General features: G+C 29.9%; 1 protein-coding gene across 1 annotated transcript in view; it reads left to right on the top strand.

Moving 5' to 3' along the window:
- The window catches only part of LOC107441205 (Additional sex combs), a 36,321-nt gene that overhangs the window by 4,028 nt on the left and 16,467 nt on the right, over positions 1 to 15,826 (top strand). The window contains exons 2-10 of the mRNA XM_071180231.1: positions 500 to 582; positions 4,687 to 4,795; positions 5,324 to 5,450; positions 7,956 to 8,203; positions 9,709 to 9,865; positions 11,827 to 11,948; positions 14,654 to 14,687; positions 14,811 to 14,890; positions 14,975 to 15,238. Coding sequence (XP_071036332.1) covers positions 500 to 582; positions 4,687 to 4,795; positions 5,324 to 5,450; positions 7,956 to 8,203; positions 9,709 to 9,865; positions 11,827 to 11,948; positions 14,654 to 14,687; positions 14,811 to 14,890; positions 14,975 to 15,238 — 1,224 coding nt within the window. The remainder of the gene's footprint in view (positions 1 to 499; positions 583 to 4,686; positions 4,796 to 5,323; positions 5,451 to 7,955; positions 8,204 to 9,708; positions 9,866 to 11,826; positions 11,949 to 14,653; positions 14,688 to 14,810; positions 14,891 to 14,974; positions 15,239 to 15,826) is intronic.

Below are 15,826 nucleotides of genomic sequence, written 5' to 3'. Positions count from 1 at the left end.
CCATATCTTCGAAAAAATATACAGAATATAGAAATTAGGAATAATAAAATTGCTAAAGTTTTCGAGAAAAACATATTTGATTTAAGATTATACCTCTGATTTCAGCCTTCTGAGTGTGTACCCTGAAATTTCTTATCATATAACAAAGCAGTTTACCTGCAACACAAGTACAAATAACTTATATTGGGTTTAAATTAAAAATAAAAAAAAACTACTTGGAAAAAAAAATATGGTAGCAAAAGCAATTCCTAACCATCCTAGATCCAAAAACAGGTTTTTATCCCCCTCCCCCTTAATTTCTTGGCAGTATCAAATTAAAAAATTTTTTTTGATAATCTTATGGGCCTAAAATCTGAAAATAATTCAAATTGATTTTATATGCATCAATTCTTCGCTGTATTTTTATTTCTTAAAAATAAATAAATTAGGGTTGATCTCTTATGATAAGTTTAGTGTGAGTTTATGGTTGTTATTTTAATATTATGTTCTCTTGTTTCAGGCTTTAGAACTTTACCCAAAAACTCCATTGGGAGACAAAGAGATTTTTAATGTCATTCGTGCTAAAGGATTAAAAGATGTCAGGTAAAAATGATTTTCTTTCGCTATTTAAAATGTTATAAATGTATGTATTATTCACGTTCTTCTATACATTTTTTAACTAGTTAATAACTTTTAATCGTGGTTGATTGATTAAAATTACACTGATTTAAATATTATTACTAACAAGTAATTTAAATAACTTAATATATATTTATTTTTTTGGAAAATCATTAAAAATTTTTTGTTTCTGTACTTATTATTGATAATTTATTTATTGAATAATACTGCTAATAATAAACACAGTTATAGAGTATTGGTAACCAAGACTAGGGCTTCACATACCATGATCCGTGTACCTTCTAGAGGTTTTTAGGTGATGATCAGGCATGTGAGTCTTGTGCTAATTAGCAAATTTCTGCAAACCTCAAAACCGTTGATTCTAATGGGAAAAGCAGAAAGTAAGAAGTGATGAAGCCCTTAATTACGTACGGGAAATCAAGCATTCCAGCATTAGCTGATGGTAGAAGACCATGGTTATTTGTAACTAACAGAGAAACATCCAAAGAATGTTAAAACATAATTTATTTAAAGCATTAGAAATTTGAACTGCAAGTTACATAATTTATGCATTAAATTTAAATAAACATTATGGACAGATATATTTATAGCACAAAGAATTTTTACATGACTAGTGGGTTAAGTTAATTAAACAATGAGAGCCAGTGCAGTAAAGACATGTTAGTTAATATACATTTATAACAGACCTAAAATACCAGACAACATTGTCTGCTTACAGTGTTATAATTAGATGCATGGAAAGTAGGTGCAGTTATAACTTGTAATACTAGGCCTGCTCCCATGAGGAAATTTAAGAATTCCACGTCAGCCCGAGGCGACGCATATCACGGATCGATCTTATCGATACTCATAAGGTGAAGCCATCAATTACAAAATAAATACACAGATCGTTTGAACAAAAAGCTGGTGGAAAAAGCATTTGAAAATAATTCTGAAAAAATATTTGTTATAGTAATCAGAATTAAACCTATAAACACAAATAATTTTGATTGTGTGTATTTTTTATTTAGACAATGAATTGTTTTTTTAATGGATTATGAATAAAAAGGCTGTATTTTTATTGAATGGCTGCTGTTTTTTACAAAAAAGGCCAATAGGGGACATCAAACTGCAGACAGGTGGGCCGCCCTTAAAAAAATCTCTTAGAGAAAACACTGCATTATATATATTGGGGAAAAGAAAAGGTCCTTTTTAATCATATCATGTGATACAAAAGTTCATTTTAAAATAAAATTTTAAAAAATATGCGAAGCTTGCAGAATGTAAGTATAAAAACCAAATAAATAATTTAATGAGTAATATAAGTTGTAAAATATTATCTTAAAGAAAATTTAACAAAAATTATAACAGAACCATTATAGTAAAAAATAGGATGCAATATTTATTTGGTATTATACTTAATTTGGTTTTAATACTTAATGAAAGGTTTCATAAATTTGATAAAAGTACTAGATTTTTAATATCACGTGGAATAGCATAGAAATAACTGCCTTTAAAAGAAGAAAAAAAATTATTTAGATTTATGATGAAATCCGTGCAAATACATCACGTCGAATAGTGATAAATTAAATGCACGATTTATAGCTCACGAGCTGTAATGTCCTATTAAATGTATCTGAATTTTTAAAAACACATAGAAATTAGTTATAACTGCCCCCCCCCCGAAAAAATGTAAGCAAATAATCGAAAAATGATTGGATTTGTAACGAAATCGGCAAAAATAAAGCGAGTGAAAAAGTGATTACTCAAATTCAAAATGGCATATCGTAATATTATATAAAAATATTTGGTTTTTTGAAAATCACTGATAATTCAAAAACAATTAGCGCAGAAAAAGGGATCGAGAAACATAGATTTACAATGGAGTTTGTGCAAATTAAGCACATCAACAAATTTAGGACTAAAATATGCAATTCAAAATATTCAACATTTATTATTATTATTTTTTATTAAATTGTCTTTCCTTGTGTTCAGAAGCTCTCACGGGCTTCACACAACAGTTGTCGCTCGGCATGTGGCCCACAGGTCGCAGGTTGTGCACCCCTGGTTTATGTAAAATATATTTAATCATTGAAATTCTATGGTATTTTTTAAAATTTTTTTAACCGAAATATTTGATTAAATGGGATACTGACTTTTCAACTAGGCATAGTTTTTTGGATAGCTAAATTACATTTTTTCTATAAAAAATATTATTGATATGTTGAATTACTATTTTTTTTTCAATGAAACTGCTGTACCTTATATTTACCTAAGGGTACCTTATACTCAAAACCTCCTTGGATTAAGTGATACCTACCAAAAGGCCAAGGGGCCACTGTTGCTCCTCTTTCATTCTAGGTATAAAATTCTCTCTATATATGTTTCTATGACGCTGACATCTGAACTATATAATAAGCGCTTAAAATGGATCACATTATGAAAAGTCAGAAATACTCAACACTTTCCTCAAGTTATTTTTAGAACTAAAAGGAAAGAAAGAAAAAAAAATGTGAGGAGCCAAATTGGCCTTATCCGTCTTTCAATTGTTAAATATGTCTCTATAATTTTTCTCAATAGTCTGTTTTTATTACAATCTTTTTATAAGAACATGCTAAGTGATGCTTTGTAACCCATCATCCTTATTTTGCAAAGAGCTACCTAATTTTGTGATGCATTTTATAATTCATTTTCTACAATCCATTGAAATGTCTAACAAGTTCTTCCATTCTAAAATTCTAATAAAATTGTATTGAATCAACTTGTATCTTAATTTTGAACGTGCAAACAGTAATTTTAACTACAGCTATTTTAAAATTTTACTGGTATCATATGCAGTAAATATTCACTTCTTATGCAAAAAAAATTTTTTTTTGTTGAATTTTTGAAATTCAGATAATTTTAAACATTATAAATTTATGGGAGAAACTATTAACATTGCTGTTAAGACTGTTTACTATTTCACGTGTAACAAAATACATTTTGTTGCAAAAAGTTTTATTAAAGCACAAGAAAATATTTTAAAATATTTGCTTAGTTTATCGTTTGTTAAAATGTTGTTTAAGTTGTTACATTTGGACATGCACCAAAATACTAGATCACTTTTTCAAAAGATCTCTTTCATATATTCTTTTAATTCATAAAATTTGTTAGAATTATATTTCCAACCAAAGTTCTCCCTAGGGCACTTTGAGTTTTGAAAAGGCACTCACTTATCACTGTTTAAATTTATTAATATGTGTAATATTATGTAATAACTGAATTTGAATTTCAATTTCCTTCTTACACTATTTTATTTGTATATTTTAAAAAGTAATTCTCACTCATTATCAAAGTGACATAAAAATTTGAAGCTTTTGAAAAAGAATTTAAGGCAAGCTATACATTTTTAATTAAAAACTCCAAGTAAAAGATGTGGATATTTCTGGAACCGAATATCGCACGAGTTTTAACTATATAACTAGACAACATCAGAAAACTTTTTTACAAAAATGAAGGAATGAAATTAAAAATAAAATTTATATGATTATCTGTAACTAAATAAATCAGAAGTGGACTTTTCAATGAAACAGGTAGTTAAGAAAACAACCTTTTCCTGAAAATAAAATAAAAAGGCAGTGTTTTTAAGGTTTTATTTTTACACAAAGAGCAAGGAGGGCAGATTTAATAGGGACCAAGGCCCTTCTAAAAACGCTTTGGGAGAACACTGTATCAATACTAAATATGATTTTTTCATGATGTATATAATATGAAATATATATATTATCATGATACATACTGTTTGTCTACGATAGGTACTCTGTTAGACATTTGTCTGGAGGTGTGGCGGTGACTATGGTAACGAGGTATGATTATTTCAAGTAGGGGTGAGGGGGGTTTAGGGATTGGTTTCGATGGGAGAAAAGGAGACTTCTTTCTTCGGTCTATTGTATTAGCCCTACAAGCAATCCTATACAAGCAATAATTGAAGCTACCCTCCCTAAAATGCCCTCTTGTTTCCATAGCACCAGACTGCCGCAGACTTTGTGGCGGTCAGAGTACCTATCGTAGACAAACAGTACATAATATGAAAATTTTTGTTTTGTATAGTGGTCCAGCCTCTTTAGCATGTTTAAATGCAATGCTGCACCTGCATTCCAGAGGACCAGAAGCAATGTTTTATAGAGTAGATGGATGCACCAGTGTTTTTGGACTTGCAGTAAGTTGCATTACGTTTTTATTTTTCAACAAAAAGATTTCTATATTGTTTGTTCATCCTGTATGTTTCTTATTATATTGACTTAATTTTTTTAAAAATTTATGAACGAATAGCTTTGAAGCATCAAAGTTCAATTAGGGGTAACAGTTTTCAGCTTTTATGGGAAATAATGGTGGTCAGTGTGCATTACTGATCCTATTATTTTCAGCATTGTTGTTGGTCATTTTTATTGTACTGCTCTTTCAAAGTTTTATAGGATGAATTTTATCATGAGTTTAATTTTTCCTGTGGTTGTTATCATTCTTATTTCTTGCATAGAATATTGCATTTTTTAGCCTTATGTGAAGTTATTTAAAACTAATTAATTTTTAGTTCATTTTTAATGTTCTGTTTTAAGGGGAAAAATAGAAATAATAATCTTCTAAATTCCTATTAATCTATATGAAGTAATATTTATCTGTTTATGCCATTACATATTCCAATGTCTTTAAGATTGTTCTCTGTGCATAATCATAATTCATTTTTTAGAGTAATATTCCGGATGGTGGCGTGAAGATGGAAGTCGATGAAGAAGAGAGTGGCCAAGAGTTTGATCCCGGTGATTCTGATCAAGATTCTGGGGCTTCTTTATCTCCTGGCAGAAAGAATGATCGAGGTATACTTTAGCTGATATAAATATTTTTTCTTCTTTCATTCTTTTTATTGTGTATATAAATTTACCCATGAAGCGTGAAAATATTTCTAACCTAACAATAAAAATTAAGAAAGTTAAAATATGATGAAGACTAAAGATGTATTGGTATTTTGCTTACCTGCTCATGTTATGTTTTCCCAGTTATTACCTGAAATTTTTTTTTTTTTACATTACTTTTTGAGTATGTAGGCTTTGTACTGCATTTTCAGATCTAGTTTTTAGTCTCGAGGACCGGTACCCTAACCCGGCTAGTTTTACCTTGTATCTAGTGCTGGGTAACACTCATTTACGTTCAACACGTCCAAATTTAAAATTATAATAACCTAAAAATTATTCATATATGTCATTTTGGAAATCCATGTATTTATCAGTTTCTTATTAATAGAGAATAAGTAAAATCATAATGAATTCTATTCAAAGACAACTGTAGAAAAATGTGATAACTGTTAATCTCATACTAAATTTGTTTTCAGCACATGAGTAAATGTAATAAGATATTTATTTTTTAATTTAGATTTGTAGGCATTACACTTTACAGATAGATACTAATAGACAGCACCTACAAACGAAATGTAAATATTTTCTTGCAAATAGCACATTGATTATTCTAATGATTTTACTAATTCCAATATCGTTAAAGAAATAGTTTTCTAGTAAATAAAAGCATTTGTTATAACTGGAAAAAATTTTTTATTATTTTTCATTCATAATTTAGCTAAAAACTTATTTGGAAACATTTTGTTATATCTTCAGTAAAAGTTGGTCTACGGTCAATTTTGAAAAAAAGCAGATATGATCAAAATTGGCTGTTTGTAACTTTAAACAAAATTTTTATTTGAAAGTGCGTTTCTTATACATAGCTCAAAAAGTTATATTTCTTACTAGTCTGGATAAAGTTCTCTTCACCAACAGGTTAATAACGGAAAGTGATTAATAATTTTTTTCCCTTGAACTATTGAACTAAAGAAAATTATAACATTTTATGGATGCACAAATAAAATAGATTACTATTTTTCTTTTCCATTATACCTTTTTAAAACCTAAATCTCATCAATTATGCGTGTAATATGAGTTCAATAACAATTCTAATATGATATAATATTGCTTAATAGTGTGTGTTTCATTTGCTTTTCATAATGCCAAGCAAATGCATTAAAAAGCCTAATTCAAACGGGGGGATCTGGAGTGAAAATTATTTGTTACGGTGCCTTTAATTGTAGCTTAATTTATATTTTAACTAATTTCATTTAGATTTTAACTGATTTCATTTAGATTTTAACTGATTTCTTTTAGATTTTTATTTTGATTTAACTTAAACTTAATTGTCTTTCTTAATACTTAAAGTAGAAAGTTTAAGATTAAATGCATTTCCTGTTCTTTCATGTTATAGATGATCACCTTTTTTGGGGACGATTTGCTGACCTCTTTTATATTGCCCGTCCAACTGTGGGAAAGGTCCCAATTAAGGGGTTTCATTTTTATTCTTGTGAAATGGGTAAAGTTAAGTATTTATAATAAAAAAAGAAAACAATCGAATGATTAAGTATTGGGTATTCTGAGGAGTTTTGAGGAAGATAAGTCTTTTAAAACTTGTCCTTCACAAACGTATTTCAAGCAATGTTAAACTTAACTTTCTTTTGAAGCATTTAGCAAACTTTTTAAATTGTGAAAAAAAAACTGCTGAAAAATGTTTTAGGAATAGGTTTTCTTTTTAATTAATTATTTTTAATTGAAGGTGTATTATTTAGATAACTGTCTGTGTTTTGAATAATCATGGTTACAGCTTTTTATTTCACTTGTTGTAAATACATAGTGTATTTTTATGCAGTTTTCAATTAAAAACTTATGAATTGACTAAATTGAGTCATTGAGAATAAATAATCCTTTAAATCCTAAGTTGAAAACCTTTGAGCATTGCCTTAAATGTATAATGCACTCTGAAAATAGCGATACCTGTGCTTTGTAATAACAAATTGAAGTCATTCATATTAACAAAAGATATCAACTGAGTAGGCAATCTTTTGTAGTTACAAATTATGGAATGTACTAGAGAACAAATGAAATAAATTTTCAGGAAAAGTAAATTAACTTTTTTAGATTCACAACAGTAACTATATACATATCAATTATTTCATTATGTTTTTAGGATAGCTACTCCAAATTTTGCCATTACAATAATAGTTTCGCTAACCTTCTTAACACACATGGCAAACTTTTAGGAGTATGTAAACCACTGGGTTTGAAAGCGAAGTTCTAGTTAATTAATGACATGTTTAAATTTCGTAAACTATTTATTGCTTAGGAGAAAATGGGTCTACTGTCTAAATTTTTTATTTTTACAACTGCACAGTTTTAATTAAGAACTAACAACATTAAACATTATAAGTTTGCCTTCACTTTCTTCATTCAGCTGAGAATAATTTAAACTATTTAAAAAAAACAATGAATGATTTCTTCTTTTTTCAGTTCTATATGTGCGTCTACCTCCTGGTTACAAAAGCTCTCCATTGTCTGTAAATAGCAGTTGTAACCACCAAATGGAAGAAACAGGAGTTCATAAAAATGATCAGCTTCCGGTGAAACCACTTGCGTATAAGAATGAGTACTACACTCGAATACGTCGAATGAATGGGGAAAATATGATAGAAAATACTAAGAATGAAAAATGCAATCAAGCCTCAGCTGCTAATTTATCTGTATCTTCTCCTGCAAAGGTAATTAGTATTTACTGAGAAAATGATTCATCATTTGCAATTTTTACCTACTTCACATAGTTTAGTATTATTATTATTTTTTTTTAATAATATCTGTACAAAATAATTCAGTAATCTCAGATCTCATAAATATAGGGACCACATAGTTATTTACTTTTGACAAAAATGCTTAACTTTACTCTGTAAAGTTATTTTCAGTTTAAAATTATTGAAACTATATTTTAATCATTTAAGTAAAGAAATACTGAACCAAATTATATTTTTTAATGAAAATTTAACAGGGGGTCATTTACTAATGAACGTTTCTAAAATGAATTAATTTAGGATTTTAGTGCGCTTAACTCTACACATCCTCACTAATTCAATGTAATTAATGATATTTATCTTATAAATGTTTTTACTGTACACATTTATAGATAATTTTTATTGAAGCATAAGCTATGCACACAATAACTTTTTAATTAATGTGTAACTAACTGTAGAAATTGAAATGAATTTATTTTTGCATGATGGAAATCATTTACAGTACAAAGTCCTATATCCAGATGTCCAATTACCGGAAGGGTCTTCATTTTTTTTAAACGCTTTTTAACAATCAAAATAACACCACACTTTTCCTTTTTCAAAAAAAAAAAATAATTATTATTATTTTATTTTTTTTCACTTGCAACATGTTAAAAATAGTATGCAGGGAAGAAAATCCTCCGCTTTTCTGCTAATTTCCGCTTCATGATTTTTACCCGTATTCCAAATTTTTTTTTTGTTCGATTTTCACTATAATATTTTTAAAAAATTGGTTGTCATGGAAACCAATTCCGGAATTTCACTACAGTGCGGAAAAAATTAAAAAAATTTCTTCTTACGTCTTGCAAAAAAGAATTATTACCCCTAGAAATCACACATTATTGTCTATTTTTATTGAGGTAGGATGTTTTGATGTTTGCTTACCTTACGGACCTATTATCTGGAAAAATCTATTTTCCAAACTTGTTGAAGTCCTGACAATTCCAGGTATGGGATTTTCCACTGTAATTAATAGTTTAACAAATAGAATGTGCAACTTCATGTTAAGCATTTTTAAAATTATGCACAAAATGTTTTTAAGGTAGCTAATTAAGTATGGAATAAAGTTTTTACAATTTATTTTATCAAGATTAAGTCTTTAAAAATGTAGTTTTATGTACATGGTTATGAAGAATTTTCAACAACAGGAAAAATAATTGATTCACATTGTCGAATATGATTTTTTTTATTAAAGAAGAAAGTGCTTTAATATTTTTGAATTTTTAAAATTGTGTTAAAAAAATTGGCTACATACTTTGCCTTACATATTTTGGTTTCTGCCTTATCTGCTGAATTTTTTATTTGTACTTTTTTTTTTAAACTGTCAAATTCAAAGTTTTTGGGACAACAGATTCAATAAGGTCGAATATAATACAGTGTACAAAAATTGAATAATACCTTGTAAAATAAAAATCTGCAATAATAAATTTTTGTTTTTGTAGGTGTCTCAAAGTCATAGTCAAAGAGCCATTAAACACGCATTACGACAGCAGCAGAAGAGGCGCCGACGTAACACAGCAATTGCTGCTAGTGGTAATGCACCTCCACCTATACCTCGGATTATTATGAAACCGTTACCTCCTGCTCCAACTGTTGCAGGTATACTTTAAGTATTTTTTATTAAGTCTATTTAAGAAAGCTCCTACTTCTAAGACGCAATTTCTTTCACTTATGCATGCTTAAGTTAATCGGTTAAATTTTTTTCCATCTTGGAACGGCAAGTTAAGTTAAATTAACTGCAAAGTTAAATTATTTAATAAATTTCAAAGCCCCAATGTTGAAAATATGTTCACTCCTAAAATCTTAATCTTGGTCAGATATACAGTGTTCTATATCCCTTTGACGCAGATGGGATACCGGTTTCTCTTTTATATATTTTTTTCTGACACTCAAGTTAAAAGCAAAAATATGTTTTGGTATTTTTTAATTGTAAAAACTAGTCTTTAATAGTTTCCAAAAAAATCTATTAGATTATTAGAATTATGTTCGTGCTAAAATATAAAGGTCAAACAAAAAGTGATTTGGAAATTTTCGTTTTTAGAAATTTATCAATAATTGATTTGATTAAGTAGAGAAATGATAAATAACTGTTTCTCTTTGATTTGAATAACTGCACACTGAAATAAACATTTGCACATTTGAAAAAATAGTGTTAGGAATATTTTACCTTTAAACCAAGACACTAGTTTATCAATAATCAATCACAAATTTATCAATAATTGATTTGATTAAGTAGAGAAATGATAAATAACTGTTTCTTTTTGATTTGAATAACTGCACACTGAAATAAACATTTGCACATTTGAAAAAATAGTGTTAGGAATATTTTACCTTTAAACCAAGACACCGGTGTTTTATGCTGTATTTCATAACTATAAATTATTAAAATTCCTATTATAATACTTTTCACTTATTTTGATCCAGATTAATAAAAAATAATTTAAAAAAATGAAAAATACGTTTAATAAAAATTCTGCATCAAAGGGATAATTCCATGTATGTCTGGTTCCAATTTCTTTGAATAATCAGGATCCTGCTCTGTTTTGCTCTAGCACAGTGGTGCGCAAACTTTTTTCGACTGCGACCCCTTTTGTAGAGAGAAAATTTTTGGTGACCCCTAGAGATAAATGTTCACAAATACGATGTTCGCTTCATCGAATAAAAGCATCATCATATTTGACTCATATTAATTTTATTTATAATTTTAAGACAATACTTTTTGTATAACACAAAAATCAGTAATTGCCCTTTAATGAAATGTATGTGGCTGCAAGTTTCTAATTATCTCACCGATGTTTGGATGTATGTTGCTAATTGCAATTCGCATATCATCTTCAGGGTTTAAACGCGAGCGGTATTTAGTTTTTATTGAAACTAGTTTGCTAATTCCAGTTTCACTAAATACGGTGATGCAAATTGTATTAACACTCTGATGCAATTCTTGCACAAAACGGGATATTGTTTTTCCACGGATAGCCAGATAGAGAATACATTACGCATTACGGTCAAAGAAAGAGTGGACAGCATGAAATTGCAATTAAACAGTGAGTGACGGCGCTTCACTCTTTATATGTACACTGTATAGTATGCAGCAGGCAGGGATAATGCATTTCATAAAAATTAGGCGACCCCCAAAGAACTTCTTGCGACATCTAGTTTGCGCACCACTGCTTTAGCAGATTAGTCTGATTTTCAAAATTAAAATTTTCTTTCTGTTGGTTTCATATTTTTCTATTGGTTTAATACTATTTTACTTTTCTAACGGTATCTTTGCTTGCATCTGCTAGCAGCTAAGATGATTGTGCACGTGGTAAAGGTTAGATCCACTCTTTGAAGTAAAAGAAGCCTACCTATCAACCCCAAATGAAGAGAGTCCCCTGCTCGCCCACCTGGGGACAACACTTTTCCCTTTCAATCTGATATAATTTCTAAAAAGTTAAAGGAATGCATCAAAATCTAACAACTTTTATTGTGAAAACAATGCGGAATTATAGGAATGATTCAATTGTTTATTTCATGTGTATTGTATAGTTTTTGATTTTTCAAAACTATTTTTGTAGGATGTGTGCCTGAAGAAAGATGGAGATGTTCTCTGGAGAAAACCTCATTGCGCGAGAGTACTAGGCACAAACCTCAAACAATGCGAGAATTACTTGCTTCAATACCAGGACTTAGTTTCAAGGTGAGACATTTTTCTTCATTATATAATTTTTATTCATCTTATTTTTTTCTGCAACGCTATGATACTTTCTTCGTATCTGTTTAAATTTAGTTGCAGTTGACCTGTCAAGTTTTTTTTCTCTCTATTGAATTACAAAAAAACTACTTTTTTTAATTCTTAAAAATTGTATCAAATTAAATCATAATAATTAAAACTATCTGTGATTTGAAATTTTTAAACTGTTATACAAATTAAGACCTGTTTTTTTTAAAAAAAATTTCTGTATTTTTAAACTTTATATGAGGGGCTTAGGGCTATATAATATTAAGCAACATTTTAAAATTGATGTGGGCATACTTGATAGATGAGTACCCCACAATTTCCATGTAGTCTGTTTGATGTGTTTGTGTTTCTGCAGTGATTTAGTAGAAATTCTTGAAACTTGTAAAGTGTAAATTTGAACAATATTAAGAATAAGGTATAAATTAGAACAATAATAAAACAAGAAGGGAATACAAGGCAAGTGAACCATCCATTGCACTGTTACATACAGAGATATGGGTAGAAAAGGTGACTAAATTAAGTTTGGACGCAGGATGATTGTAAACGCCTGAAGCGATGGAACCAGAATCGGCAAAACGGCTGCTCTTGTGAAGTGTTTGAGAGCAGCAGTTATTAATGTGTACAGAGAATGGACTACCAAGCATAAAATGAGATCTCAATGTCAGACTTGTTGTCGTCACAGACTTGAGCTAAAGGGAGACTTGCCAGAATTGTCCAGTCCTATGAAAGAGCAACAGTATATCAAATAATGGGGAATCCCAATGAAGGTGCAACTGCAAATGTGTCTGAACGAACTATGCGCCACACATTACACCATATAGGGTATGGGAGCTGACGATCTGTTCGAAAGCCTTTGCTGTCAGCCTTGAACAAGAGCAGATGTCTCCAGCTTGCAAAGGAGCATAAGGATTGGACAGTAATTGACTGGAAAAGGGTCATGTGGTCTGATGAATCCCGTTTTCAACTACACCTTGCGGAAGGCAGGGTTCAGATATGGCGAAAACAGCATGTAAGCATGGACCCTAACCGCATTGCCACAACACTTCAAGCTGGTTTAGACCATGTTATGGTTTGGGGGGTATTTTCTTGGCATTGCATGGATCCGTTGATTCCTGTGAAGCAACGTCTGAATGCCCAAGGGTATATAAGTGTTATCAAACATCAAGTGCATCCTGTTATGTTGATGGTGTACCCTGCTGGGGATGGATACTTTCAGCAAGAACATGACGGTGACTTTACCTTGCTTTGTTGGTCAGCTCAATCACCAGATCTCAGTCCAAAAGAGAATTTGTGGGATGGGATCGAACAGGGCATCAGACAGCTGGATCCAGTGCCATCCAATCTGACGGGACTGAAAAGTGCAGTTCATCGAATATGGTTTCAAATTCCTCCTATCTCCTACCAACATCTCATAGAACCCCGTGGCAGAAACACGGCGACACAGCGACATTGTCGCAGAAAGCGACTGAGTTCTTGCAGAAAGATTTTTTTTTATTTGGGAAATAAAAATTTTTTGGTTTGCCACAAACAAAAGTTCTCAAAATAAATTCTGCAGAAACAGAAGCTGTTTTACCAACAAAAAAAATCATTTTCTTCAGAAACAAAAAAATTCTGCAGAAGCAATAATGGTTCAAACTTTTTTTCTTACAGAATTGTTTTAAATATTTTTTTTTCTAGCGTACCGAGGAAGGAGAAAGCGCTCGTAATTCTCCGTTAATCTCCAACACAAACTGTTACNCAGACAGCTGGTTCCAGTGCCATCCAATCTGATGGGACTGAAAAGTGCAGTTCATCGAATATGGTTTCAAATTCCTCCTGTCTCCTACCAACATCTCATAGAATCTATGTCAAGAAGAATTCGAGCAGTATTACGGGCTAAAGGTGGTCCAACAGTGTATTGAGGGGTTGGTCATAATAATTTAGCCACCCAGTGTATATAGTTACAAATTTGTAAACATGCATAAAATTTTATGAATATTCTTTTGTTATAAGGCTAAATATTTTAGACGAACCCTAAATAAACAGTTAAATTAGAAAATTTGCAATTAAGTTGCCTGATTCTGACATAATTTTGAGAAAAAATAACGCCTAATGTATTTCTTATGAAAGTTCTGGTTTGGCAACATTTTTATCGACTTAGATAATCTTGATGACATAATGACTGTTCTGGAAACTTTGAGTTTAAAAGCAATTGTACCAATATTTACAGTGTTATGTGACAGTGGTTGAGAATCATGTGGAAAGTTCTGGGGTTTCAAATCTATGTAAATAGGAGTGTGCCTCGCGCAGCGTTGTATTTATCTGCTTGTGACTGCACTAGTTTTCTGATTTGCTAGTCTTTTGTGAGTTCATTGAAGCACTTGAGATCTTTGTGTTGTTATTTTTGCTGTAATTGAGTGTAGAAAATTGCTGTATTTTCTGGAAGATTCTACTAATAAGTTTTTGGAGTTTTAATGATTGTTTCAGTCATCTCTGACTGAAACGAACCCCTATGTTCGGTTCAATATCTTGTAGCATCAATATTATTAATATGTTTACTAAAAATGTAATATTACATAGTTTTTACTTATTTATGTATTGTAAAAAATTAATTGTGTAAAATACTGTGCAAATTCTTAATGGAATATTTTATGATGTATTTTTTTTTTGTCTTTTTTTTTTAGCCGAGGAAGCGATCCAGCAGGAAATTAAGTACAGGTTAGTATAATTCTTAATACAGATGCAGTAACTGTTTTTTTGTTTTTTTTTTAATGTTTTTTACTTATGACATTAATAAGTATTCATATTTACGATTTTTCGCAAATTTTATTTTATTTTTAGCTGCTCAAATTGCTCAAACTAAGCAAGGCTGTATAAATATTGAAACTCCCGATTCTATACTTGTAAATACAAATTTGCGGGTAAGAATGAATTTTAAATGGTTAATTTTTTTCTTCCCATTTTAGCAGCATTTGTAATGATATTTTATAATTGTTTTATTTTAGGCTTTATTAAACAAGCATACATTTGCTTCATTACCTCCTGTATATCAATATAGATTAGTGCATCTATTACCTCAAGCAGATCGAGTTATTGGGGCAGACTATTCTGTAAGGCTTTGTGCCACAGCCTTAAGCAATGAATTCTTTGCACGAGCATGCCAAGAATGGAAGAAAAGATTACAAGAAGGAGAATTTACCCCTGAAAATCAGATGAAATTAAAAGGGGAAGCTGAACGGGATCACAGCAAATTAGATCCTTGGAAGGTGATTATCTTTTAGTTCCCATGTGACTTAAGAATTTACATCTTTTGTTCAGCATACTTTCATGTTAGGTTTTTCAAGTGTTTTATTTTTAGAATAAAAGTTTCAAATTAAAAATGATATAAATTTTTTTTAAAAAAACCTTAAGTGTAGTTATTATTACAAAATGCTTGACAATTTTCTCTGATAAATTATTGAATTTACTACAATTGCAAAAAATGTATGGCATAATGATTCTGTCCTGATTTTTCCACCATAAAAAGAATTTTTTTTTAAAAATATGAAACACCATTTTATCAGCTTATTTCTGAATCCATTTTTTGTTAAGCACCATGTTTTTTTTTAGATTCTCACTTTAGTGGCGGTTTTCTTTTAATTCAAACAGAGTAAATGAATAAAGAAGTTAAGCAATATTTTTAACCCTTTTTTTGCCTGATATTTTTGATTATATATATATATATAAATAAGAATATGTTCTGTATATCTAGGGGTTCTATAAGTCTATTCAGAAGCAGGGTAATTAAAATTACTAGTTGATTATAAAAAGTGTTAGCCAAATTTCAAAAGTCTTTGCCAAAGGCAAATTTTGAAGAT

This window comes from Parasteatoda tepidariorum, chromosome 4, assembly GCF_043381705.1.
Source record: "Parasteatoda tepidariorum isolate YZ-2023 chromosome 4, CAS_Ptep_4.0, whole genome shotgun sequence".
Lineage (NCBI taxonomy): Eukaryota > Metazoa > Arthropoda > Arachnida > Araneae > Theridiidae > Parasteatoda > Parasteatoda tepidariorum.
Note: the sequence above shows the minus strand (reverse complement) of the source record. Positions and strands in the feature narration are given on the sequence as shown.